This window comes from Diaporthe amygdali, assembly GCF_026229845.1.
Source record: "Diaporthe amygdali strain CAA958 chromosome Unknown NODE_11_length_1138210_cov_64_948100, whole genome shotgun sequence".
NCBI lineage: Eukaryota > Fungi > Ascomycota > Sordariomycetes > Diaporthales > Diaporthaceae > Diaporthe > Diaporthe amygdali.
The window spans coordinates 203,139-228,228 of NW_026517031.1; the positions used below are offsets into that span (position 1 = coordinate 203,139).

The 25,090-nt window shown below is 53.6% G+C and overlaps 6 protein-coding genes across 6 annotated transcripts; 2 read left to right on the forward strand and 4 right to left on the reverse strand.

The window, feature by feature from the left end:
* J7T55_014337 (STU1-like protein) lies at positions 1-3,288 on the reverse strand (the record flags this gene model as incomplete). The annotated part of the gene is made up of 4 exons (XM_053142323.1): positions 1-1,129; positions 1,191-1,474; positions 1,537-1,729; positions 1,787-3,288. 4 exons carry the CDS (start codon positions 3,286-3,288, stop codon positions 1-3), a joined length of 3,108 nt encoding a protein of 1,035 aa, XP_052994527.1.
* A 3,783-nt stretch (positions 3,289-7,071) lies between these two features.
* Positions 7,072-8,475, reverse strand: J7T55_014338 (uncharacterized protein; the record flags this gene model as incomplete). Its single annotated transcript, XM_053142324.1, has 1 exon — positions 7,072-8,475. The coding sequence occupies one exon, from the start codon at positions 8,473-8,475 to the stop codon at positions 7,072-7,074; it is 1,404 nt and encodes a 467-aa protein (XP_052994528.1).
* A 2,540-nt stretch (positions 8,476-11,015) lies between these two features.
* Positions 11,016-13,844, forward strand: J7T55_014339 (pbsp domain-containing protein; the record flags this gene model as incomplete). Its single annotated transcript, XM_053142325.1, has 6 exons — positions 11,016-11,249; positions 11,313-11,485; positions 11,558-11,832; positions 12,471-12,487; positions 12,590-13,630; positions 13,737-13,844. 6 exons carry the CDS (start codon positions 11,016-11,018, stop codon positions 13,842-13,844), a joined length of 1,848 nt encoding a protein of 615 aa, XP_052994529.1.
* Positions 13,845-14,380: 536 nt separating this feature from the next.
* Positions 14,381-15,607, reverse strand: J7T55_014340 (uncharacterized protein; the record flags this gene model as incomplete). Its single annotated transcript, XM_053142326.1, has 1 exon — positions 14,381-15,607. The coding sequence occupies one exon, from the start codon at positions 15,605-15,607 to the stop codon at positions 14,381-14,383; it is 1,227 nt and encodes a 408-aa protein (XP_052994530.1).
* A 1,481-nt stretch (positions 15,608-17,088) lies between these two features.
* On the reverse strand, positions 17,089-20,763 carry J7T55_014341 (uncharacterized protein; the record flags this gene model as incomplete). The annotated part of the gene is made up of 3 exons (XM_053142327.1): positions 17,089-17,184; positions 17,443-19,276; positions 19,334-20,763. The coding sequence occupies 3 exons, from the start codon at positions 20,761-20,763 to the stop codon at positions 17,089-17,091; spliced, it is 3,360 nt and encodes a 1,119-aa protein (XP_052994531.1).
* A 2,390-nt stretch (positions 20,764-23,153) lies between these two features.
* Positions 23,154-25,073, forward strand: J7T55_014342 (uncharacterized protein; the record flags this gene model as incomplete). The annotated part of the gene is made up of 3 exons (XM_053142329.1): positions 23,154-23,303; positions 23,407-23,960; positions 24,047-25,073. 3 exons carry the CDS (start codon positions 23,154-23,156, stop codon positions 25,071-25,073), a joined length of 1,731 nt encoding a protein of 576 aa, XP_052994532.1.
* Between the last annotated feature and the right edge of the window lie 17 nt (positions 25,074-25,090).

Below are 25,090 nucleotides of genomic sequence, written 5' to 3' on the forward strand. Positions count from 1 at the left end.
CTAGGCCACGCTGTTAGACGCCTCCTTCTCCCTCTGCCTCTTCACGATGTAGTAAGTGATGAGGCTCTTTGGGTCGTCCTTGACGTCCTTCATGACATCCCAGAACCTGGCGTCGCCGACCCGCCCCTGGAGCGCCACGCACAGCTGCACCGCGTCCATCCTGACCCCGGACTCTGTGCTGTCGAGGCACCGTGTGCACAGCGCCGCCATGCTGGCCAGCTCCTGGTCCGTGGGCATGTACTCGGCCTTGGCGTCCACCATCTCCTTGAGCACATGCAGCCCCATGCTCAGCGACCGCCACCCCGCCGCATCATCCACCACCGTGTCCGTCATCCGGCGCGTCAGCACCGTGGCGATCTCCTGCGCGTCGCCCAGCGCGACCAGCTCGTCTGCGAGCAGCTCCAGCCCAGATACAATGTGCGTGCGGGCGTCGTACACCGCGCGTGCTGACATCAGCGACTCCAGGCCCTTCGAGATGTGTGGTTGGAAATGGCCGCGGTACTTCTTCAGCAGTAGCTTGATCGTTGCCAGGTTTTGAGCCTTGACGTCCTGAATCTTTTCGGGAGTGAGGTTGGACTGCGGGTCCTCCAGGTAGTCGAAGAGCCCGAGGAGCAGTGCCTCGAACTTCTCATCGGATAGAGGTGACTTGTTATCGCGGAGGATACCTTGCAACTTGCGAAATCCATGCACGTCGAGAGACTTCGCTTTGATTTTCGCGAGTGCACTTTCAATGAGCCGCGCATGTTGCTTGGCCTTCTCAGGTGAGATATCAGCTTGGACGGCTCCGTCGCCGTTCTGCCGTGCCACCAAGTTGGCTGCATCCTCGTTGACGGGCTTTTCCTCTAGTACGGCTGGCGGCGTCAGCCGTGGAGTTGACTGCTCTGCCGTCAAAGGATCTTCGTAAACTCGCAGGGCCTTGGAGGGTGTTCCGGCCGGGCTTGCTGCTTGATCTCGATCCACTGCAACAGGAGTCTCAGGCGCAACCAGCTCGGCAGATGCGATGTCTGGCGAATCCGCTGCTGGAAGAATCGGAGTCGTCGGCGCTATCAGCGACAAGCTGTCCTCAGGCTGAGGGCTGCCTAGGAGCGGTCCCGGCTGTAGTCTGGGTCTTGACGGGCTCTTTGTCGGGCTAGTAGCAGGCGAAGATTTTGCGTGGGTCAACCTGGTGGGTGTAGGAAGACTCGATTCACTCGTAGTTGGCTTGTGTGCCGGCCTCGTTCTTGGTATCGTCCGCTTGGGTGATGCGCCCATGGTTTTTGGCGTCACTGCCTTCGGTCTCGCTGGTGGGGGGCTCATCTCGGTGTCGATGCCACCTCGCACAGAATATGGTCCTGCAGTCGCTGGCCGCGGTGCCATTTCTGGTCGCTTCCTCGTCGGCCTGACGGGGGCTACTGATAGCCCGCCGCTGGTGGTGGGCTTTTGACGTGTTGTGGTGGTGGATGGAGCGGTGGCACTTCCCGTAGCAGTCGAGGAGCTAGAGACAGTCCGAGTTGCTCTCGGTGGTGAGAAGTGCGCCATGGCTGATCCAGGTCTGACTGGAAGGTTTTTGGTGGCCATGGCTTTCTTCTGGGCCATCATCGTTTCCCTGAGCGATGGCTTAGCTCCCATCGTGCTACGTGAAAGCCCAAGACCTGGCCGCGCCGCGGGCTCGGCCTTCTTAGGGGTGTTGGGGTTGTTCGGGTCTTTTTCTAGCAATTTCTGCGCTGTAGGTTCCAGAGTGTTCATGAGACTAAAAATCACGTCAGTTGTTAATGGCTGAGGAATTGAACTCGGAAGATTCACGTACGCTTCTGCCCTCGCGGGCCAAATACCATGGAATGTCCAAAATGTGGCCCTCATCTTTTCCCTGACACCAGGATTGGCATCATTGAGGCCCTTCTTTATCGATTTCTCTATCAGATCCAACCCGCCATTATGTTCGACGTGGCTCTTGTGGTGTGCCTCCTTTTTCAGAAGCGTCTTCAGCCACTCGGTCGCGTACAGCCTAGGCTGTACGTTCTTGTCCGTACAAGCCATCGCAACATGCTGCATGATTCGGTTGGTGTAGGTTACTCTGCCAATTATGGTGTCAATACAGACATTCGCTTGTTGCGAGGCGATCTTCTTTGTCGCCGCGGAGAGTTTGACGAATGTTTGCATCAGCAGCTCGACCATAGGGTCCATACCAGGCCCGTAGTTGATGGCGATGTCCTGGACCAGTGCACAGCCCTCCTTTGATAGACTCGTCCTTAGCGAGGTAATGGCCTTGATGATGCCATCGAGAATGCTCCTCATGCCGGCCAAGAACGGGTCATGGTAATCTGAAACAGCATTGCCAGCCATCAGCCTGCGGAGCTTGTTGATACTTTGCTCCCGCAGCATCCAGTTATGCTCTGACTCCTTGCCATCAAAGTAGGTGTGCATCTGGGTGAACATGTCGTCAAGCTCGCGCGTAGTGTTAAGGTACGAGGGCTCGACTGTTTCTGTCCTAGCATCGGGCATGGGCGTTATCGGTCGTTCGCTGAAAGTAGACACGGAGGATACGCTGGCTGAGAGGTTCGGGCGCGATACGGGCCGGGGTAACTCTGCTGGTCCATTCTCGTCAGGAGCCGGGGTCGTTGACCTCGGGATCAGCTCTTTCACTATGGCCTGCTTGATGGCTGGGCGAACTCTGAAGTTCTCGAGCTGCTTTTTCAAGTCGGCCTTGGCAGTACCAGAGGCGTCTCTGAAAAGCTCGATGACGGTGGTCTTGGCCGTGTCACGAACACTGGGGTCAGCATCCTCGAGCAGCTCCATCAGGCGCGGGACGTAGGTTCGAAATTGTAGGCCTTGTTCTCGGTGCATCTGCAAGAGCCATTGCATGCTGGCCTCCTTTGCCTTGGGGTTCTTACCCGCCATGGCGAAATTCCGAACGTGGCGCTCGACATCAGCTGGCACGACCTTATACATGGTAGCAAGCGACTGCACCGCGAGTGTCCGGAACTTTTCCTTCTGGTCGCCCATCCTATCTACAAGAAGTGGCAGTGTTGTCTTGGTTTCCTTTACGATGTACTTGGGCTCCTGGCGGGACAGGCGCGTGAGGAGGTGGTTGAGCGAGGTGAGCCCCGCATTGACAAGGACACCATTTTGGGTCGAGGAGGCGGTCCGCAGGGCCTCGAAGAGCGGTGCGACGCAGGTGTCGGGGACATTGTGGTGTTTGATGCCGGTCTTGACGGCGGTGACTTGGGCAACTTTCGCGTCGACGGAGACGTCGGCGCGCAAGATGTTCTGCAAGGCCTCGACCTGCTCGTCTGTGATTTTCTCGGCCATGTCCCCTCGAGCGGAGCAGGAGAGCCGGGCAGGATTCGAGTTAGTTTCGTATAGCGTTGTTCGCCGGTTCAGTCGGCGACTCTGGTGGGCCGGTGCTGTGTGCGCAGTGTCTAGGTACAGTACACATGTTAGCGCATCGGTGCGTGTGAGACGTGGTGTCGCGCCGAGCTAGAAGAGCAAACTGTGTGTTGATACCAATGTTCCCTGGCACCTACCAAGGCTGCGCGCTCAGACTGGGAGGGGAGGGGGATGGGGAGGGGAGGGGCTCACGTCAATCACATGAAGCTTTTGGTGGACATCCGAGCTCGACTCCAGGTTTGGGCTGGACGATCAGCAATGCGATGTGTTGCGATACGATGCGATGCGATGCGATCTGGGCGCTGGGATCAATTGACTTGGAGAAATTGCTGTGAGTGCAGCCTCGCTTGAGGAATGCGACGCGGGGCACTGGATAATATTTTGGGTCGACGAGTGGGTAAGGAGGACAAGTCTGGGAGGATGGAGTAGGTTTGGGAGGAATCAGTCACAAGCAACTGGTGTCGCAAGGTGGGATGAAACAACAAAAGACGAGCTCCCCAGCTGCTTGGAGGCCCTTGGCCGTTGCCACGGACCCCAGCGGAACCACAGCGTTAGCGTCCTAGCTCTTTAGCGCATGGGCAGATGGGACGGCAGACGGCCGACAGTTGTGGTGCTGCGCACAGTGTTAGGTACCTGGTCTAATTGCTGCAGGGGTCGACAGACGACTTCCGGCTCCACTGTGACTGACTGACTGACGGACACCTGGGCATCACAAATGCAACCTCAAGGCACCAACATTGGCAGAGTGGCCAAATTCAATGGGTGTAATGTCACTGCTCCGTGAAGTATGTTACCCAATACTGCAATGCTAGCTCTCTCCAGGCACATCAGTCAACCAGGAAATTGTCAAAAATGGATCAAGACCATCACTCGTCGCTACCAGAGACCGACTGACTACGCACAACACATCGAAGACCGACCCACATGTGCACCACCCTAGATTATTCATCCATTGTCTTCGCCATTTCAGAATCTGCAATTACCAGGGGTCTCTTTGATCATCATTCACTTCAGCTTCTTCTGGTAATGACTGTGATCATTTTCTGCTAAGACTTCTAGCGCAAATTGATCATTATGGAAAAGATTGCCATACGAGGTTTATCTGGGCACTGCGCGGTGTTAACACTGTCACCCTGTTCTGGAAGATCGCACAATCTCGGCAACAGGCAATATTGGCAATGTCATTTCACTCAACACTAAATCAACGAAGATGAAGGACAGATCCCTAGTCGTTCTTCTGGGAACTGCATTCTGACAGTCTCCCACATCCGTTGGGACATCATTGACTATTATATCATTCAGACTCGACCGCGCAGACAAACTCACCATGTCTTGTAAATGGCTAGAGAAGTCTTTGGCCGAGAGTCTGATACTACCTGCATTATAGGCGCAGCGCGAGTTCAGTCTTTTCTTGCGGCTGCATCCGACCTTAACCTCATTCACAATTCCGTGGAACACAAGCTAGGACTCTTCGGAGACAGCAAATGCGTCAAGCCCGATACGATCGTTTTATGGCCACATTTTACTTCACAGTAAACTGAGAGAGACTGGCAATCACTGGGCGAGGACCCGCCCCAGCAAGCCTTTCACTCGTTTCCGGACACGAGACCCATCAAATATTAGAGTCCAATTCACCATCAATATCGGGTTTCTGCGCAGTCGCGCAGTCACGCAGTCACAGTGGGACAATGACATTTATCATATTCCGGTGGGCATTTCAGCCCTGTGGGCATCCCACAAAGGCAGGAAAAATCCTCACACGTATCAGTGAGACATCCGTGATATTCCACACAGACAGGCGAGTATCTCCATCAAGTCTAGTCAGAGCATAGACAGGTGTGTGGGTGATCTACGCGTATTGTTTTCCAAGGCACCCTCTCATTAGCTCCTGAACAAGCTTGTCAGTGTCTCAATGCAATTTTGGCAGAAGCACTTGCCAGCAAGAGGTAAACCAGTCGAGTCTGCTCATCTGTATAGATCACAACGTAACATTGGCCCTGTTATATGACAATATAGTTTTACATTTCTACCCATTATTCTTTACCCCATACTCACTACATAAAGAGTTATAGTTTTTAAGCACTTGCTTGAATTGGCACCTCCATCTGCTTGCCCACCTTTCTCGCCATGTGGATGCACTTGCCGATCTGATGCAGGTCGCTAACTTTACAAGCTTGAATGGATTGTAGTCACGAAATGCAGACTGAAAATAGGCAAGCTAGGACTTTTTAGTATACCTTTCACATGTATATTCACAGTTGCATTTACTCCCATTCATGGCCCCACAGCCGAGTGGCACCAACTGTCACTGCTGCAGGAGGCGGCCAGGGTGGGCAAGTAGGTAGCATCGATTTAACGTACTAATTGAGCTACCGTTGTCACCCACCTTCCGGACTTCTTGCACGGCTTGGAATATGTCGCTCATAGTCCTGATTGTGGTGTCTATAGTGATGCTATCATTAGTAGGTGGACCTATGCTTGGGTATGGTTCGGGGAGCAAAATTCTCGACTTAGATGGGTTGTTTGCTTGCACAATTTGCAGAAGTCTATTAAAAAATACTTGGCATATTTTTCTCAAGCATTCTGAGCCATATTTCACAAAAACGGTCGCCATAGAGAATCCAATGTGGGCCGGCGATACCCAAGGAATCAAGCTAACAAGAAGCGTGTTTCCGAAGATACGGAAGGCATATTTATGCCTTGGGATGATCTTGAGGTAATGAATACTGTCACGAGAGGGACATAAAAGAGGCGATGCTCTCAAGTCTTGCTCATTATTGTAGAATTCTAAATAAGACCTTATCTTGCTAAGAAAAAAGAGTAGGAGGGAAGGATGCCTCCGATTGCAGTCAGGCCTTAAGAGCAAAGGGCCTTAGGGCTGCAGGTGGTCTGTGCGCTGTGGCCCACCTGCAGTCACTCAAACTGCCCGCAGCGCCGTTACAAATACTATGAGAAAGAAGGTAGACACAATGTTTGTAATGAATCCAATGAACTTCAGAAATTCGATACAGATCTTGGTAACCGCAATTGCAACAGGGAGCAGCCTATTAATTGTCCCTTGTCAGGAGCTGGCTTGATTGGCTCCTGGCCAATCGCGTGTTACACATGGACTTAGTCATCATAGCCCTGGTCCTCAACCATTACCCTGAACACTTCGGGATGAGCGCTCACTGTGCACAGCAACGAGCACCAAGTATAGGCCATGGCCGAGGCTGATTCGTGCCAATGTAAGCTGGGATAGAGTCCATCGAGACGGGGTGTTGATCACTACGCATACCACTCCAGTAAGGCGTGTCCAATGCTGATTGCAAGGGCATCCTCGAGGGCTTCTAGGTTAGTGTTATGAAAGACCTCCGTCTCTGGGCAGGAAGCAAGTGGGACAACTCGTAATAACTTCTTTGTAGGCGTTTCAAGTTATACTAAACGTCTCGCTCCTGTAATGGTGTAAAAGCCTCTGGCATTCGGTGTGACTTGCAAATGACATGTTCAAAGCAAAGTTTGGGAATGCAGTAAGGCCACTAGGCTACTCACTCAGCACATGCCGCAATGGTAGTCAGAAAGGCGGAGTATTGCCCCAGATCCATACATTAAGCAAATGCATGTGATGTTGAATTGGTATCAAAGGGTGCAATCTAAGACGAAAGACACTTTCTAGCGGATGCTACCTGTACCCTAAATACGAATTATCCAAATAGTCAGCCAAATTTATACAATCTTCACCTCGGACAAACCAACACCGGCAAATGCAAATATGTCCAACCAGCGTACCATTCCGACCCTTCTGAAGACGCATTCATCTGAGGCAGCACAAAGTGCTATTCCCATCATTTTTTGGGGGAGCCAATCATGGTCTCGAGAGAGGTATACTATCTCCGGAGGCCGATCCACACGAGCCTCTACCTCATCGCAAAACCCTAAGCACCATACGTGTCTCAAATCTTGAACTTCAGACATGATATCAGGATAAAGGACTCCTATGACATCACCTGCCTCATCGTAAAGTCCCCTGTAGAGTTCCGTTTCATACTCACTCATATCGTCGGCAGCTTCGAGATTATGCTCCAACATCACCTGCGTTATCTGACCGCGCATCGTAATCGAAGCCCTAGTTGGCACTTCAAAAAGGCTTTCTTCAAGGTCAACGTCGTATCTCAAAAGGTAAGCGCTAAATGGTGACGTCCCGACAACTATCTCACTTTTGTAGGCTACCCTTTGGCTTCGATAAGTGACCTCCCCATCAAGTGAAGCCCAAGACCAGGTTGGTGCCCTGTACTTCGTCGGACGTCGTGGCTCAATTGCTGGTAAGGGATATTTCTCTCCTGGAACCCTGGTCTCCCGTTTTATCATCCACAGAAGACAGCCAGGAAAGTGTTCTTTCCATAAGCCAGCGAGGTAAATGCCATCGCTCAGCATTTCCCGTCGGAAGTGCTGTGCGTATCTGGAAATAGCAGAAAACTTGTCAGACTCATAGGTCAAGAAGCGAGATGTGTAATCTTCCACCTTGCCGTACCACTGGTCTCGTCCAGAAGCACCCGTATCCGATGGCGATATCTGCCTTGGTTTCGGGATGGATTTGTAGTTATGTCGGCTTACGCTGTGAGGGATCTCACTTGACCCTTTCATTTCCAAACATTCCCACAGCAGCGTATGCCTTGAAAAGTGGATTGCCCTGACGGACAGTTCCCTTTCCTGGAATGCCCAAGCGCGGACCCGCAGCGGACTTTTCCCCAAAGGCTGATATGTGAAATCTTCATCGCCATACTCGGCATCCCAGTTCAGTGTCTCCATGTCGCCAGGGTAGTTTGCCTCAACAAGCCGAATTCGATACTCGCCTAGATCCAAGTCGACATATCTCAGATGGGTCATTTCCTCATTGGACCCATTGACCCTGCAACCACCGTCTCCATCACTGGAACTGAGGGCACATATGGTGCAGAGAGCTTCCCGGTAAACCTCACTCATCTTTGCTGCTTCCCTTTTCCAGTCGTCATCATTGTCCTGGATAATACAAAGAGAATCGATCCATATGTAGGATAGCCCCAGGGCTCTCACTACTTCGACAGCATCCTTGAAAGTTTTTGATAGATGTTGGAACCTGATTCTCTTCATATGTTCCGCAATATTGTCTTGCAATGTTTTGATGGGCCGCTTCGGGGGTGGGCCCCAGCAATGGCTGAGGGCAACATAAGAGACTGCCTCCGACTCGGAACCCAACTCGATAAGTCTGACATCTTTACAGTCTTTAAAGTAATCAATTCGCAGAAGTCTTGTGGGTTTATATCCGTGTTGAGCAGCTCGGCATCGAGGGTGGTTCTGGAGGCAGTTTCGTAGCCAACAGGACAGTAGTTCGTGCTGCTCAGGAACGTAGTTGAACCTTGCTGGGGGTAGCTCGTCTTCTAACCATCTTCAATTTTAGCTTTAAACAAATACATGAGTTACGAAGGGGCCGCATACTCCAGGGCTTGGGGATACGAAAGAAATGTGTCAATGGGAGAATAGCAATGTCTCCCATGTAAAGGAGTATCCCCTGGGCATAGCTATATTCTGCCCGCGATAGCTCAAGAGGTATGTGATTAAGCTGCGTAGCAGACAGATCATCTGCACAAGTTCGGCGGTTTGACGTAGAGGTCATGGTGGTGCACAAGTCGCACCCTTGTGAAGCGCAACAACGCAAGACATTGAGAGGTGGGACAGTGAGTCGCGGGGCTTTCGGGTCGGGTGGTTGGACATCATTCTCTACCGAAAAGAATGATGGACTGTTGAGAAGAATCGGTAACAAAGGGCAGTCTGCTCTAGCCATAGGAGAATTGCACTACTATTTGCCTCGATACAGGGCACTAAGACCGTTCTTGTCGATGTCGAAGAGAGCGGAATAGTTCTGATAGAATTGAACTATACGGGATCAGAGAGAGCAAAATGAGTCAGAACATTTCACTGAGGGGAACCTTGTAGCCGCTTGGGCGATGTTGGTGGAATTCTTCTGCAACTGTGATAGGCAGTTGGCCATAGGCTTTCGTTCTCGCTTCGCCCGGCAGGAAATAAGACATATCTCCATCCTCTAATGCAAATGCAAAGAGGATACAAGGGCTTCATAACTTCTCAAAAATGAGAAACTGATCAGGGCGAATTGCTAAGCTTCACTCGTAGGGGCTCGTGGAGGTGCTTTGCGTATCAATATTGATATGAATTGCCCACTTAACTTTTCAAAAGAGCGTCTGACGTGGTTCCTGAAGCATATTTATTATGAACCGCCCTGTCGACGTTTCAATGCGCTCTAAGCTTTGGGCCAGACCTTGAAGACAATATCCTTCAGCTGGTAGAACACACGGAACTCAGTCACAACGACCGATTTCATCGGGCTGAACGTGATGCCTGGTGCTAACAATGACAGCTTTCGGGTTTCCTACTCAAATATACCATCCTTCACCTTCTCGGAAAAGAACCGGTCGTTAGAGACGGCGGCAGCTATTCTCAGCGGCTCGATCCACATCGCCGTCAACTTTGGCAATCTCCACCGTCACCTTGGGCAAGCATGCCTAACTAGGTACAAACTGAGGCTTCCTGTCCAGGGTCTGCGTCACCACAGTCTTCTTGTCATTGTCGTCGACCGTGGGCTACAATACTTTCGAGATTCTTGATACGCTTTGAAATCACCTGATCCAGCCTTTGGCCATATCAGCCGACAGCTTAAACTGTGGAAGAGGCTTGGGTCTTGCTTTATGGGCAGTCTGGCGGAACAGGGCTTTAGTGAAGTCTTGGATTCCCCAGGCCGAGTACCTGCGTGCCACGAAGGTGTTGAACTAATCCTCCTCACTCTTAACAATCTGCGCGAGAATGTGGGTCCATCAAGAGAGTACGATCCGAGTCATGGACGTCTCTGGTATCACGGGAAAGGAATATTGGAAAATGTGCAAAGGAGGATCAAAAGTCATGTGACTGCGTAACAATTTATTGTTGGATTCTTCAACTATCTGCGAAAGGAATTCTGTATAGTGGCTTAGGGTCATAATGTCTTCAGGTATGGATTTATGTGCATCCATCTTGAGGTCGATCACAAGACGTTTTTAGCTCCTGTATGTGACCAAAAGCGTATTGTAAATAAAAAAATGGACCAAACAAGTGATCTCTTCTTGCACCTCTCCTGAATTCCAGAACGAGAAAATGAGCTATGGAAGGGATGCCCGGTTTGCTATGTGTAGTAGTTGTTCAAGGAATTCATGGCGTACACTAATATTGAAAGCTGCTAGTTGCATGCTTCAAGCTCACATTAAGCGCGAGACATCAACATGCTTAGCCTTTTAAGCTGGAAAAAGCATCATAGCCACCACATTCCGGTTTCTATGAATACCATTCATTAAAATTTGGATGCTTGTATTACCCCAAGCTCTTCGACGGCATTTGAGTCGGTCGAACAGCAACTGTTTTAGGCTCATACTAAATGAGCACTTCGGAATGACGATGAATTTTGCCAGTAAAAGAAACAAGAAAAGAGAGCGGTAACCTGAGCGACCTGCCAACAGTCAATAAGCCACAAAGTGTTGAAATAAGCACGGAGTCGCCCATACGACAATCCAAATCATGAACTAGCACCTAGAGCTCAAACCTTACCTATTCTTTTTGCTCATCCTGTCCCTTCATTCTGATCCATCATGGGAGCCGTAGCTAGCGCGATAGCCAATGCGCTAGATAATAGCAAAGAGAAGGAGGCTCAAGCAAAGGAGCAGCTAGAACTGATGATGAAGCTCGCGGACGCCCGGCTCGATACCTTTCAGTCCAAGCTCCAGAACATGTTCCTGGACAAATCTTCGGCAGCCAAGACAAGCGTGCCAGGTAAACGAGCGCTCCGGTTTGAGCGTCATGTCCAGGTGGACGCCGAAACCACGGTATACTAGTCATACTAAGCCAAAGTCCGGCAACACAGATTATGCTAACATTGTTCCTTCTAGCCCGGCCAAGGCGTCTCTGATGCCGTTGATGCCTTCTTTGGCGCATCCGAGACTGGTGGCAAGGGCGTCCTCGAGGGATTCAAGTCTGTCGTCAAGACGGGCATGTCGGCTATTCTCGGCGACTGCTCAGCGGGTGAGAGCTACGACGAGAAGTTCTTCGTGTGCATCAAGCAGTAAGAACCCATTCCATGCGTTGTTCAGTCTGCCCACGAATCATACCAAATCTGACGTGAACAACTCACTAGCAACGCCATCATCCGTGTGGATATGTACACATACAAATACAACTTCATAAACGAGGGCGTGATCGCCAATCACAAGAACATACTGGCCTACATCCTGTGCATCTCGGTGGTCGACCACCGCGATGTGACGGTGGACGAGCTCGTTTACCTCGCCTCCGAGTTTGCAGGCGATGGCGACATTGGAGTCAATAGCGGTTACACCACCTATCTGGAGTCGCTGATGAAGACATGGAACGCGCTCAGCAGCCTCGAACCCCCCGAGCTCGACCCTGGGCGTAAGCCTGTCAACTATAACGGTATTCGTCTCACAGGAAATACTGATGTCCAGGCGCTGCCCGCTCCTGCGCCCGTGCCGGCACAGTGACTTGTTCCTTCGTCGACCACGGATTTGGGGGGAGGAAGTGAGGAGCGGAAGGCAGGGAAGCAGCAGGAATTACTGAGGAGTCGAAGGGACTACATGCCTGGGCGACGGAGAAGTGCGGATATTTTGGAAGCACGACGAAGGATGATGACGGCCTCTCGAGTTCCTTATATTCTCTTCCCCTAAAGATCGTATTATAATAGCCAACAATCCATCCCCTGTGTTGTATTGATGTGTTTGGGAGGAGAACTGTTTTCCGAGAAATATCTTATTCCCGCCCATCAACCGCAACACAACCGTTATATTTGATAGTTTTAAGCAATTCGAGGAAAACATTGTTGAAAGACATTGCTTTTTTACTAGAGAGAAGTTAGTGAAGCGGGCTCGTTACTCAAAACTTGAAATCTATCAGTCAGTGAGCCTAAGGAAATTTTATAGTCGATTATAGATCATGATACAGTCTGCACTCAAGTAGAGATACAATTGCAGGCCAGGGTATCATCTACTGTAGTGCTACAGTGCATCTAGCGCCGTGCTAACCATCGCCGGTAGGCCCCACTCACGTTAAGGTTGGTAGGCAGGCAGGGGTTGTTAGGCTAGTTTCCGTGGCTGATCCTATGACCGCATAGCTGAACCGACGGGGCACGACATGTCTCTGTGTCTTTACCTAGTCCACGCAGATCGCCAACGTCAGGGTCCCTTTCATTGATGCCTGCGCTCCTATTGCACACTCCCCTGTACAGCCCTCAAATCACTGCACCCCAATTGTGAGACCGACATATATCCGCCCATATCCCGCCCGCGAGAACACAGAAGACACGATGACCCGACTTCCTCCCCCCCAAACCTCCGCCGTGCCCAGCCCATCCTCGATCTTCATGCCTCCCACGTCCTCGTCCCCTGGCACAAGCCCAGAGCGGCCAACTTCGACAGCAGTCCAGCCAAAACCCACCCCTCTACCTAACCGCGGAGCAGAGACAGAGCAAGAACAGCAGGGCCAAGACGACCAAGACCAGGACTCGGATCACAAAGATGACGACACCTTCCCCCTCCCCAAGCTCCGCCTGCACATCCAAGACGTGACACACCCGGGCGCATCGCGCTTCCTCGCCGCAGTCAACGCCTCCACCATCCTGGCGCAAAGCGTCCAGACCGTCCTCCGCCTCCTGTACGTCTCGCCGCACCGCAAAGCCCACGAGGAGGAGGAGGAGAACGACGCGACAGAAAAAAATGCCTCCGCCCCAACCCCGACCGCCACCAGCCGCCCAACAAAGCCACACTACACCCCACCCCCAACGCGGTCGGTAACCCTCGTGCTGGAAGACATGCCAGGCGTAGCGTACACGAAAGGAACCGACCTGGACGACGACCACAAGGAGATCCACTTCAGCCTGGGGTACATCGAGGGGATCCGCAAGGCACCGGACGGCAGCACCGGCGACGTGACGGGCGCGTACGAGATCGAGGGCGTCCTGGTGCACGAGCTGGTGCACTGCTTCCAGTACAACGGGAGGGGCGCGTGCCCGGGGGGGCTGGTCGAGGGCGTCGCGGACTGGGTGCGGCTGGGCGCGCGGCTCGGCGCGCCGCACTGGAGGCGGGACGCCGTGCCGGACCGGTGGGACCAGGGCTACGAGCGCACGGCGTACTTCCTCGAGTGGCTTGAGGGCAGGTTCGGGCGCGGCACGGTCAGGCGGATGAACGAGGAGCTGAGGGTGAGTTATTGTCCTGCTGCTGGTTCAGTGGCCTGTAGCGGTCTATTTGCTCCTGTCATTTGGGAGCTTTGTTTTTGAGAGATGACAGCTGACTCAGATTGGACAGGTGCGCAAGTACAAGCAGTCCGAGTTCTGGACGGGCTTGTTCGGGCATGACGTCGACGTCCTGTGGCAAGAGTACCTACGGACGCTGAAGAAGGATGGCCGTGATTAGGAGTCGCCGCGCCTCCGTAAGCGCGTGCGTGTAAGTGGATAGACCCAGTGTGATGAGAGTGGTAAGAGTCCGTAGGCGCCTGGACAGTGACTTCACTCGTTGACATAAGTGGTGCGAGACGGGAGTTCTTCACGTGGACTATAAAACCCTTTAGATCGCTGGCAAAATCGTAGACAGGTAAGTAGATGGGCAGTTCCCAGCGAGAGGAACCTGTACGAGCGATGTCACTCGTCCTTGCAAGCATAGCATAGCTTAACTCAGAATCCCGCCTCAACTCATATCAGACTTCGGCTGCGGTCGAACAGTTGTTGAAAACGTAGTTTATTGCTTGGTGTACCCTTGAAAAGCGGTGTCTACGCACATAGGAGACCCTTGAATTAAGAGCCGAGCGTGCATTTTCCCCCTTGACGCCGAGCCGAACAAAATTCCTTCCCTATTACTCCATATAACCAACCAGTGAAAACTCCAAAGCCCGATGGAAAGCTTCAAGAACAACCAATTCCTTACAAGTCAAGTAGCAGTAGCACTCACTCATCCTACGAGCGAGCCGCGGGCCGGACACCGTCCTCGCTCTCGCTGACCACACTGCCGACCTCAGTCCAGCTGTGTGCTGGAGTCGGGATTCCATCCTCGTCCTCGCTCAGCACATCGTAGTACTTGGAAGAGCCGTTTTGAGACGCAAGCTCGTTGGCAACGTCGAAGCCGGAGCCAGCTACGGAGGCCGAGTCCGTGGGGGTCAGTTGCCCCTCGCTGACCATCTCGCCGTCGGACATCTCGCTAAGCGGCGCGGCGGGGGTGACGGGCAGGGGGGAGTAGAAGTCGCGGCTGGTTTCCTGATTCTGCCTCTGTGCTTGCTGCTGCTGCTCGGCCCATGCCTGGATGGAGGCGTAGGCGTCGTGCTCGTCCTGCTCCATTTCTCGGCTCTGGCCGGCTGTCATGTACTCGCCTTCTGCGAGCTCGAGCTCCGCGACAGACTCGCGTGGAGTAGAGGCAGTCTCGGGTTTGGAAGAGTCGGACGACAGTTCGTCCGCAAATGGTGACTTGGCAGGAATAAGCTCTGGAACGGATTCGGTTGCGGGAGACAGGGTTCGTGACAGTGAGTTGACGGCTGGCCTGGGAGAGGCGGTGTAGATGTCGTCAGTGGAAAAGACTTCGTCCTTCTCGGGAGAGATTTGGCTATCCTCCATCTCATTGTAGTCGATCCCGTGCTCGTCTGCGAAAGGGTTGGCGTAGATTGACGAGTTCAGCCCTCGCACGCCCTCGGAACCTCCTCGCCGCCGCACAAGGCCGTCCTCGTTGTTCCGCACGTCTGCTCCAGTATTGAAGACGTAGGTGCCCTTCTCGTTGGCGCTCTCGTCCTCACGCAGGAAGTCGTCAAACGTCGTGCCCGAGTGCGTCAGCTTCTCCCTCTCCTTCATCTTCTCATTCTCGGCTGTTTGCTTCTCCAGCTCCTGGCTCAACTTCATGGCATTCCAGTAGAGCAGCTCCTCGCGCTGACGCCTGCGGGTGTCGTCGTCGGCGTCGACCTCGCCGCTCTGCAGAAAGCCCTCTGCATCCTCGGGTCGGTTGAACAGGGGCTCACCGTTGCTGCTTTCGGGGCCGATGCCGTCGCCGAGGGAGTGGAGGGCCATGGCGATGCGGCGGCGCAGGTCTGTCGCCATCCGCTGCAGCTCGGGGGACTCGTAGATGGCGATGGCCGCGGCCACGGCCACGCTGACGGCGATAACGCCAGCTGAAATAGCGGCTTGGTTAATGGGAGGCATGATTGTAGATTTGAAAATACGACGGTGTAGAGAACAGGGGGCGGGAAGGCGGGCAGGTGAACTGGGACAAGGTGGGGTCTTCCGGTGTAAGTGTGCGTGATTGCAAGTGATGCCCGTTAGATGCAGTGCAGGAAGCAAGAAAGGTAAGGCAGAGACAGAGGCAGATGCACCAGAGAAGTTAAAACAAGGTGGCGTAGCAATGTCAAGTGTCTCGAGAAGTAAATAGACTACTCCAGGAACAGGCTCGAGACCGCGTGGTTGGTTGTTCGAGGTGAGCTGGTCTGGGCAGCGAGGGAAGAGGGGCGAACATGGGGTTTGCTTGCGTGGTCCACGGGACGTCTTAGTCGCCACCCTCGAGGTGAGGTGGCCGACGCTGCATCGGCCGCTGTGTGCCAGGGACTACAGGCCCCAAGGGCCTCAGGCCACAGGCCACAGGCCACAGGCCTCCAGGGCCCCAGTTTGTCGGCCAGGCAGGCGTTTGATTCGCACCACTCTCGCACTTGAGCCCCACGAGGATCATCCATCACCTGCAACTGCGTTCCGACCCGATGAACGAAGCAGTCGCTAGCATGGAACGCCCGTGGCTGCGGGTGCGGCTGCGACAGAAATGCGAGATTACGATGCACAACGGCAGCGGATGAATGAATGGGTGGGCGATAGCCGGCAACAGACAGAAATCGGTGCACAAAGAAGCAACACGGTGCAACTCGTACGTACCTTTGGCCGCTAAAGGGACAGGCATCTTGATACGACTTCGTGAGGCTTGAAACAGAGTCGTTGGATTGTGTCGAATCGCTGGTTGGTTGCCGAGGTCTTCCTGTCCTGGCCTGACCTGATCTTGGCTGTCCGCCCAGGAGATCAAATGAGAAAAAGAAAAGAGTGAAGATGTCGACCCGGGAAGAACAGTGGGAGGAGAGAACGAGGGGTCGAGGACGGGAAGAGCAGGAATCAGGCTGAACAAGACGACTGGGGGCGACGCGGCCACTTCGGTGAATCAATGACATGCGTCCACTTTATGCAAGAGTGTGAGAGGGAGAGAGGGAGTAAGACGGAGCTCCTCGAAGCTGTGCCCCTCGCTTGATAGCCACACTACGGAGCACTTGTCTGCCGCCGACCCAGTCCCCAACGGACGGTGCATGGACGCTTGGATGACGGTACCTCAACCATCAAGTAAACCTTGTTCTGCCACAAGTATCTCCCTTCAGCGCGCAACCGCAGATAGAGCACAGCATGATGCCCTCGTGACGTGCACGCTCCCTGCTGCTGTCCCTTGCTAAGCCTCCACCAGAGCCCGCTGGGCTGAATCAGGGCTACGACTACAGGTCTACGATGAGACAGAATAATTAATATACTGCCAGTTACATAGTGGCTTTCTGTACGTGAAGACCGACCCTGTGAAGAGATAGTGATGACAGGCTAACTCCAGGTCAATTCCCTAAACAGGCGGGGTCATCCGGGAATAATGCAGGCTGTGCATACATCTATGTATCAAAGCACGCGAAGTAAGCCTGGGAGTGCATATCCGGGTGGGGCGCTGAGTCTGTGCACATGTCGGCTTGGCTTATGTACAAAGCGTCCTAACTGAATTAGTCAGAAGTCCATGTTTGATCCCTAGATGCCTCGCCCTCGTTCAGTGAAGACCACTGCCTACTGTCACCTCAATCATCCCCTGTCAATCAGCCGCTTTCCAATGACGGTTCATTCTTCCTCAAAATCGGTCAGCTTTGTGCACTGAAGGCTGCTCGGCGACCCCATGGTTTAATCAACATACGGAGGACGACTTCAGAAGTTGTAACATGCCAAATACCACTTCTAGTATTCTAGTATATATATACCACCGGGTCGTCCTGTTGGGACAAAGTCTTCTTTGTATCTGCCACGCAGTCCCAGCAGACCGGGTTCGATATGATGCTGACTTTCCTCCCCTGGGCGATACATATCATCATCGCCGCCAGCCGTGCCTGCCAGTTGCCAGCCGCTAGGAAGACACAGTCCTTGGATGACCTTTCCAACAGCTCCCACCATGTCTCGATAGCCGTCAGGGGCAGTTTCTGGTGACTGTACTGAGATACGTGGTTCTCCTCACAGCCTGTCTCGGATCGTTTCTCTGTGAAGCCTTCGCGCAACACAACCTGCCCCTTGACGCTCGGTGGAATGCTTTTCCTCTGCAGGTGTATGAGGGATGGGCTCTGGAGGACCCTGAGGATGTCCAGATCGGCGACCCATTCTCCTTTGCCATGGAGGGACACCACGCTCTCGATCATGTACAACTCCTTGTCCTGAGCTCCACTGTAGCCTATGCTGACCTCCTGGGTGGACCCGGTGAACCACAGGTGGAGAGAGCTCTCGGCGAACGAGTCGCTGCCGGTACCATCCCAGTCGCGGAAGGTCATGAGAGGCCAGCGCTCGATGCCCGGGACAGTCATCCGTGGCTGAACGGGAGGCACCAGGAGGACTGTCCCAGGGTGTCCGATGTTCCCCATGACGTGGCTGATCTTGCGCCTCGTCGGGAGTGAGTGCGGGTCGGACAAGAGCGAGGAAGCTATGAAGAGCGAGTTGCCACTGGAAATTGCCATGACGCTGGCGGCCTGATGGGGAGGTACATCGAAGGAGCTCTCGAACATCAAGATGCACGAGAATGACTGTTCCAGAGTCATTTCTATCGGGCCAGTGACATGCAGCAAGTCTTTCACTGCAGCAGTCTTGACCTGTACCACTGGGCCGGGTGTCTCGGGTGTCTCTGGTACGTCGACATTGAGCATTTCCATGATGTCCTGGAACGAGCCCGCTTGCAATGCTTCGTCCTCTGTTTCACTTTCGCCACCTGAGCTGGCTTCGTCTCCGGAAACATTTCCTGGGCTGTTTTGGATGTATTCTCGGTCACCTCCCATACTCGACGCCGCCGGTAGAAGGCTATTGGACAGCGTAAACAGGGACTCGACCCATTTGCTCCCAGTCAAGGGCCTCTGGAGCACCCGAACATCGATGGTCCCCTGATTCAACGTCCGGTAGAGTGAGTGCATAGTCGAGTACGCCCGTAGAGAGTCGCTGTATGCTTTGCCGGGGGCATTCCCACGGAGTAATTCGCTGATGAAGGCTTCGGGGTCAATCGCGTCCTGGTCGAAGAGGGATGCCAACTCTCGAAATGGCACCCGGATTTCCCCTCCAGGCACGGCCGGGTCTTGGTCTAGGCGAAGGAAAACAGCTGCGGTTTGGACATCGCCAAACCACTGCTCGTAGTGCTTCATTGGTCCGATCCAGTGGTCATATTCCTCCAAGCCGGGGCCAACTTGGGTCATGCCCCATCTCACTCTCATAAGCCTTCTGCCCGGATTTGAGATGGTTTTAATGTGCTCCCCTTCAACTGACAAAACTTCCTCGCCCACAGCTTCGTACTTATCTTTCGCCTGGCGGAAGGCATGCTCAGCTTCGTTTTCTAGTGTGATGTGGGAAGCCCTCTTGTCTGCGACGGCCCGCCTTTCCATCTCTTTGTTTGTCTCGTCTGCGTCAATGTCGGGATAAACATCTGCCCCAGCATGAGGACGCTCCACCAAGTCCTCGTTTGGGGATATCAGCTGTGCGGATGTTTGGTGGATCCATCGAATATGGCCAACACTGCTCTTGGACCGCGAGGAATCGGACCCAGGGCTTGTCCTTTTTGGCGTCGGCCTATGACGTGGAGCTGCTGATGCAAATTCTTCTCGCCCTGTGGTTTTTGGGACATACCGAATGATGGCATGCTCAAACGGAATACCAGCGCGCTGCATGTGAGCCCTAAGTATCTTCACCCGCTGCTCTGAAGTTCTCACCATGCGCATCAAAAGGTCTATGCTGGTCAGTCCGAAGAAAGGCGGGCTTCTGTCCGCGATGAAAGATCGACGTCCACGGCCAAGATACAAGAGTTTCGTGAACCTCTGTCTTTCAGTGTCGGTAGATTCTAGGAATGCCGAAGCTGTCTTTCCAAGGATCCGCAGCCATGTATTATCCAGCCTGTGAGACTCGTCTGGGTATGTAGACACCATCAAATCAGAAATCTTAGACATCCATCTGATAGCATCTAGGTCAGAGTCGGGATCGCCCCAGCCTCCCAGCACACAACCAAGAACCGCCATATCAAAATCTAGCAGAGACAGGCGCGCGCCTTGTATCGTCAGCTCGCTGACTCTCTTCACGGGGTTGCCGTAAAATCTCAGGTGGGCCAGTGGAAGGCTCCACTGAAGGCCTTTAGACGAATTACTGTCGTGTCTTTCCAGACCAATCGTGAGGATGCCGGAGGCGGGAACAAGACTGTCCTTTTGACGAACGAGTTTGGTGGTGGTAGAGACAATGTTGAGGTCTGGATAGATGTGCCACGACGACAGAGCAAGTGGCATGTCTCCCGTCTGCATCATCATCGGCGACCCTTGGAGGAGAGCCTCCATACCCTCCATGCCCGTGGTCCATGCCTTGATGACACTGTCGTACAACACCGGTTTCGAGTTGACGACCTTGTCCAGGTTCCCCAGTATGAGGAGTAGCTGTTTATGCTGTAGATTCTTCGCAATGTCCGCAATTCGCAGCCACGCCCGGGCACTGGCGTCCCACTCTGCCAGCTGAGCTCGATCGATCTGCTGCTTGACAGCCACCATCGTCCTCATATCCATAGTTCCCGTCTTCCTAAACTCTTCCTCCAGCCTCATCCGCCGGCAATTGAGAAGCTCGACCCATATCGACGTGGCCTCGGGCCCAGTCCACATCCGTGCGAGCATGCAGGCAAGCAGATGCACCTGGATGGCGCCTGACCCAGAGGTAGCCCCGGCCCAGATGCTCGCGGCGTCGATCCCTGCCTGTTGAGAAAAGATGCCTTTGCTGGCTGGCGACGCCTTGGCCGAGGCCCTCGCAATCTCTGAGGCGCGGTGGCCGTACGACTTGATCAGCTGCGGGGTCTGTGGCAGAATGGCCTCGAAGATGGCGCCGAGTCGTCGGGCCGTGATGTGGAGGGGGCCATCCTCTGCCGTGTTCCGCCTTTTCGGGGCGAGGATCTCGCCAACGTCCCGGAACTCGTGCGGCGGATCAATCTTGACGAGTGAAAAGTCAATGTTGACGCTCGCGAGAGCGTTGGTTACCTCAACTGCGGTCGAAACACCGGCGAAGGCAAAACGGCCGATACTCGCCATATTATTCTCTGTGGGAGATTGAAATGAGGCAGTTCATCGCGAGCATGAGAGATGCAAGCTGACCATTTGACCTCTTTAGGGTAGACCCACCCGCCGCATCCTCCTCAGCTTGGTGGCAAGAGATGCATGTCAGACCATCATGCAGGGCGATAGCGTAGTATATGCAGGTTGGCTGCATATTTGAAACCCATATGCGCATCCATCGCGAGTGTGAAGGATTCGACAAGAAAGCTTCCCCAGTGCCTGATATACTGATCGGATGCTGAGTAACGAAGCAAAGAATTAGAAACGAACCGCCAGGAAATCGTTCAAACCCGCTTGTACAGCAACAAAAGAGGAAGTTGGAGAAAAGGGGTCTTTTCCTGTTAGACATGTGTTGCTTAGCAGTACAGGAACGACACTGGTACATATTTCAATTACATAAGTTAAGGGGTCAATTCTTCGAACAAATTATTTGAACGCATTCACATTACGGCTTGATTACGCAGCCTGCAAGAACTGGTGCATTGCGCAATATTGCAGTCGAGCAACTGAATTTGCGTCGAATTTCCAATTGTCGTGAGACTTGCGTGCCGGTCACTCTTTTTCATCTCATAGTTCTGCGTTGTCGTCCTGTAAGTGTGCTTCGAGCAAGGTGGATTGATTGAGACAGGATGTGAATAAAATGCCAGTCTAATACCGGACACGTACAAGCTGTTCAGCATTTCTGCGGTCTTCATATCCGTGGAGATTCCCAAGCCTGAGGTAATTCAACTCGACCGCAGCCGAGTATTGTCATAGACAGCATCTAAATATATAGATAAACTCTGCCTCCCGTCCGGATTACTAAGTGGCAAACTGGGTCTATGTTTCTCTCGGTCATAGATCCGGGGAATTGTGGAGACCGGAAGGGGGTTGCCCGGCCGGAGGCTGTCCCGGGAGTTGCTATAGAGCTTTGGGAGGTCAAGAGTGTCACTAATATAGTTCAACCAATATTATCGGGATGAAACTGCAGCGTGTGAACAAGGCATCGGAGCATCTGTGCTGTAATACACAGCCTTAAAGCAAGAGTAAATCTACTTGCACGAGCTGGCGCCTTAGCTGGTGACCTGTGGGGTCTTTGACTGTCTCACCGCATGAGAGAAAGCCCGGCGTGTCGAAGCTGGGAACTAAGCTTGGGGCCTAGCGCCATTGTTGATGCTCATGGTATTTGCACATTGCTTCCCAAGAAAATATTTGAAACCCAGGCAATTGTCAATGTGCGTGCAAGTAAGGCAGTTTTTGCCCACCTTGCCGAACTTCAAGCATCGTATCTTATTGCCATGCACCTCTTCCTTCTGCCTCTTCTTTTCTCCCCTTCCATGAACCATTTCTATTCACATTAAGCTGCTTCATCAGTCGCCTTTGTGAAATATTCTAGACGTTTCCACATGTTTCCAGGCAGGCTGGCCAAGTACAGCCTAGCGCACTGAGCAAAGAGGGAACCACAGCCTCAGCTTGTGCAAACAGTTGCAGCAACCAGCAACTCAGGCGCCACTGACTGACAAAGGCTCAGCCAAAACAAGAGCTCTCAATAGCCCACAGCAGACAAAAAGACAGACAGACGACAGGCCAAGACCTGGTAATTTGCTGTCATCACAGCCGATGTGTCCACAAGTCGTCTCAGTCAGTCAGTCCGTCCAGCAATCGGCCAGTCACTTTGGCCACTCGGTTGGTAAGTCCGCTGTGAATGCCACCTTGAACGCCACCCACTGACAGACCTCGGAAATGTAGGCAGAACGAAACCCCACCAGCACTGATCGACCCTGTCCCTGACCCCCTGTCCCTTGTCTCTGATCCCTGTCAACACGTTAAAGCCGACCTAGCGTTAGGTATCTCGAGCAGTCTTCTGGAAAGCGACCTGGTGAGTTCCATGCTGGCACCATCGTCATTCCTAACTTACCTAGTCCACCTACTTAGACCATCTATCATCGATCTGCGGAGCAATAAACCATCCTCAGACCTTGTCCGTTTCGGCCGACAAGCAGCTCCTGCTCCAGCCTCCCTACCTCAAATTCGCGTACCTTGTCATTACTCATATCTGAACATACAGCTTCTCATGCGCACTGCGCGTTGTAGCACCACCCGCTTGCACCAACCACGAGCACTGCCCCTCTCCACCTCAGCCGACCCAACGTCAGCACCACATTGGTGACAAAGCTGTCGCCCCTCTTGGGCGCACCCGTCGCCCTCACCACCAACTATCCTTCTGCAACAATCTTTCCCGTGCGACCGGCTCGGAAACAACTATCACGGTGGCATCCCGCGGGTTAAGAGCTGGCTTCCTCCTTGTGGGCCTTGGACTGACCGCCTTGGCTGCCCAACAACAGTCGCAGCGCCGCCAGCAACAGCTGCAGGGCATAAGACCCGCAATGGATTTCTCAGGCCCCGGCGGTCCTCGCCGCCATCTTGACCTTGAAGAAGGTCGCGAGGTTGTCTTTTGCCACAACTGCGACCATGAATGGTACCGTGATGAGCACGGCCTGCAATGCCCCCGCTGCAATAGTGATGTTTGCGAGATCGTAAGTGCACCGAGCTTCCGCACCATCGCCCACCTTCCTGCCCCGCTCTACCCTACTTTACTTTATTCTGGCCCGGGCGCATCCTTGCTGACAATTCCCCCAGATATCCCCAGACAATGACCCTCGTGATATCAGACCCGAGTCTCCCGACAGCGATGTCCTCCGCGGCGGCCATTTTGGTCCCCACGACTTCGGCCATGGCCACGGCCACGACCATGATCACGACCACGATCGTTTCTCCGATCCAGGCGAAGATGATATAGAAGATCATATGGATCCCCGCGGCCAGATACATAGTGGACCTGGGGGCTTCATGTGGTCACAGAGAACATACCGCAGCCCTGACAGACAGCATGATGGCTCTGGTGGATATCCAGGTCGTTCCGGCCCGGTGGATCCCAGTAGCGAGCAAGAGATTTTCCAGCGCTTTCAGGAGACTATCAACATGCTCACTGGTCTTCCCTTCGGTCCGCCTGGTAGACAGGATCGCCCTAGTCCTGGTCCCCCAAACGGTGACGCAGGTGCTAGCGGACCGGGCATGCGCACTACGACGTACCGGAGTCCATCGGGACATACTAGTTTCACCATAACTACTGGAGCTATGCGGGTTCCTTTCGGGGCTCGTGGAGGAATCGACCAAGATGATGGCTTTGATATGTATGCCCTCCCCTCGAATGTCGCTTGTCTGGACTCCTAGAGGTTGCCCTCATCTTTTTGTAATCTGATACTAACCAACCCCTTAGAACATTCAGCAATTTCATGGGCGGCGGAGGCGTGCAGCCTCCAAGGGCACAGAATCCCGGTCTTGCTGGTGGACTTGGCGACATCTTCTCTCTCCTTCTCGGCCCAGGTGGTCCAAATGCTGCGCATGGGGATGCTGTGTACACTCAGGAGGGTCTTGATCGAATCATTACGCAGCTCATGGAGGCTAACCCTCAGTCGAACGCCGCGCCACCAGCATCTCAGTCAGCGATCGAGAAGCTGGAGAAGAAGAAGCTGGACAGGCAGATGATGGGTGACAGCGCGAAGGTGGAGTGCACTATATGCATAGATGAGATGCATCTGGGAGACGAGGTCACAGTTCTGCCCTGCAAGCACTGGTTTCATGGTGAATGTGTGGTTTTGTGGCTGAAGGAGCACAACACATGCCCAATATGTCGAGCACCAATCGAAAAGCAAGGTGGCAACAGCGCTGGTGGCAATAATGAGAACGGGGGCAATGGCAGTGGGGACGACTCCAGCAACCACCAGCAGCGTCGGCCCTCAGGGGCTCGCCTTGGCCCATTGGGTGCTTTGTTTGGTGCCGCTGAGCCATGGTCACCTTCAGGTGGATCAGGCTCTTCTGCACCCTCTGCCTCGCAACACAGCACCCAACACAACACGAGGGCTACGCGAACTCCTGAGGATAGAGAACGACGCTTGAACTCGATCCGGAATTTGGCGGGATCATCCAGCTATGGCCGTTCAGGACCTGAATCATCCCGGCACGGCACACAGCGAAGAGACTCATGGTCACCTACTAGCCCGGGACCTACCAGTCTGACCTCGGCTAGAAACCGTTCCCCATCTGGACCACGTGTACGCCTGGGACGGGCCAACTCGTCAGGCCTTGGAGGCGGAGATCACGACTCACAGCCCTCCAGCCGCGGCAGTAACAATTCTGGCGGAAGCGCCGGAGGCTCCTCCAACCCCCTTAGTTGGATTAGAGACCGCATCTCTGGAAATGGTGGCAGTGGCAGTGGGAACAACAATGGACGACGACGTTCCTAGCAGGCACGCTCGGGCTC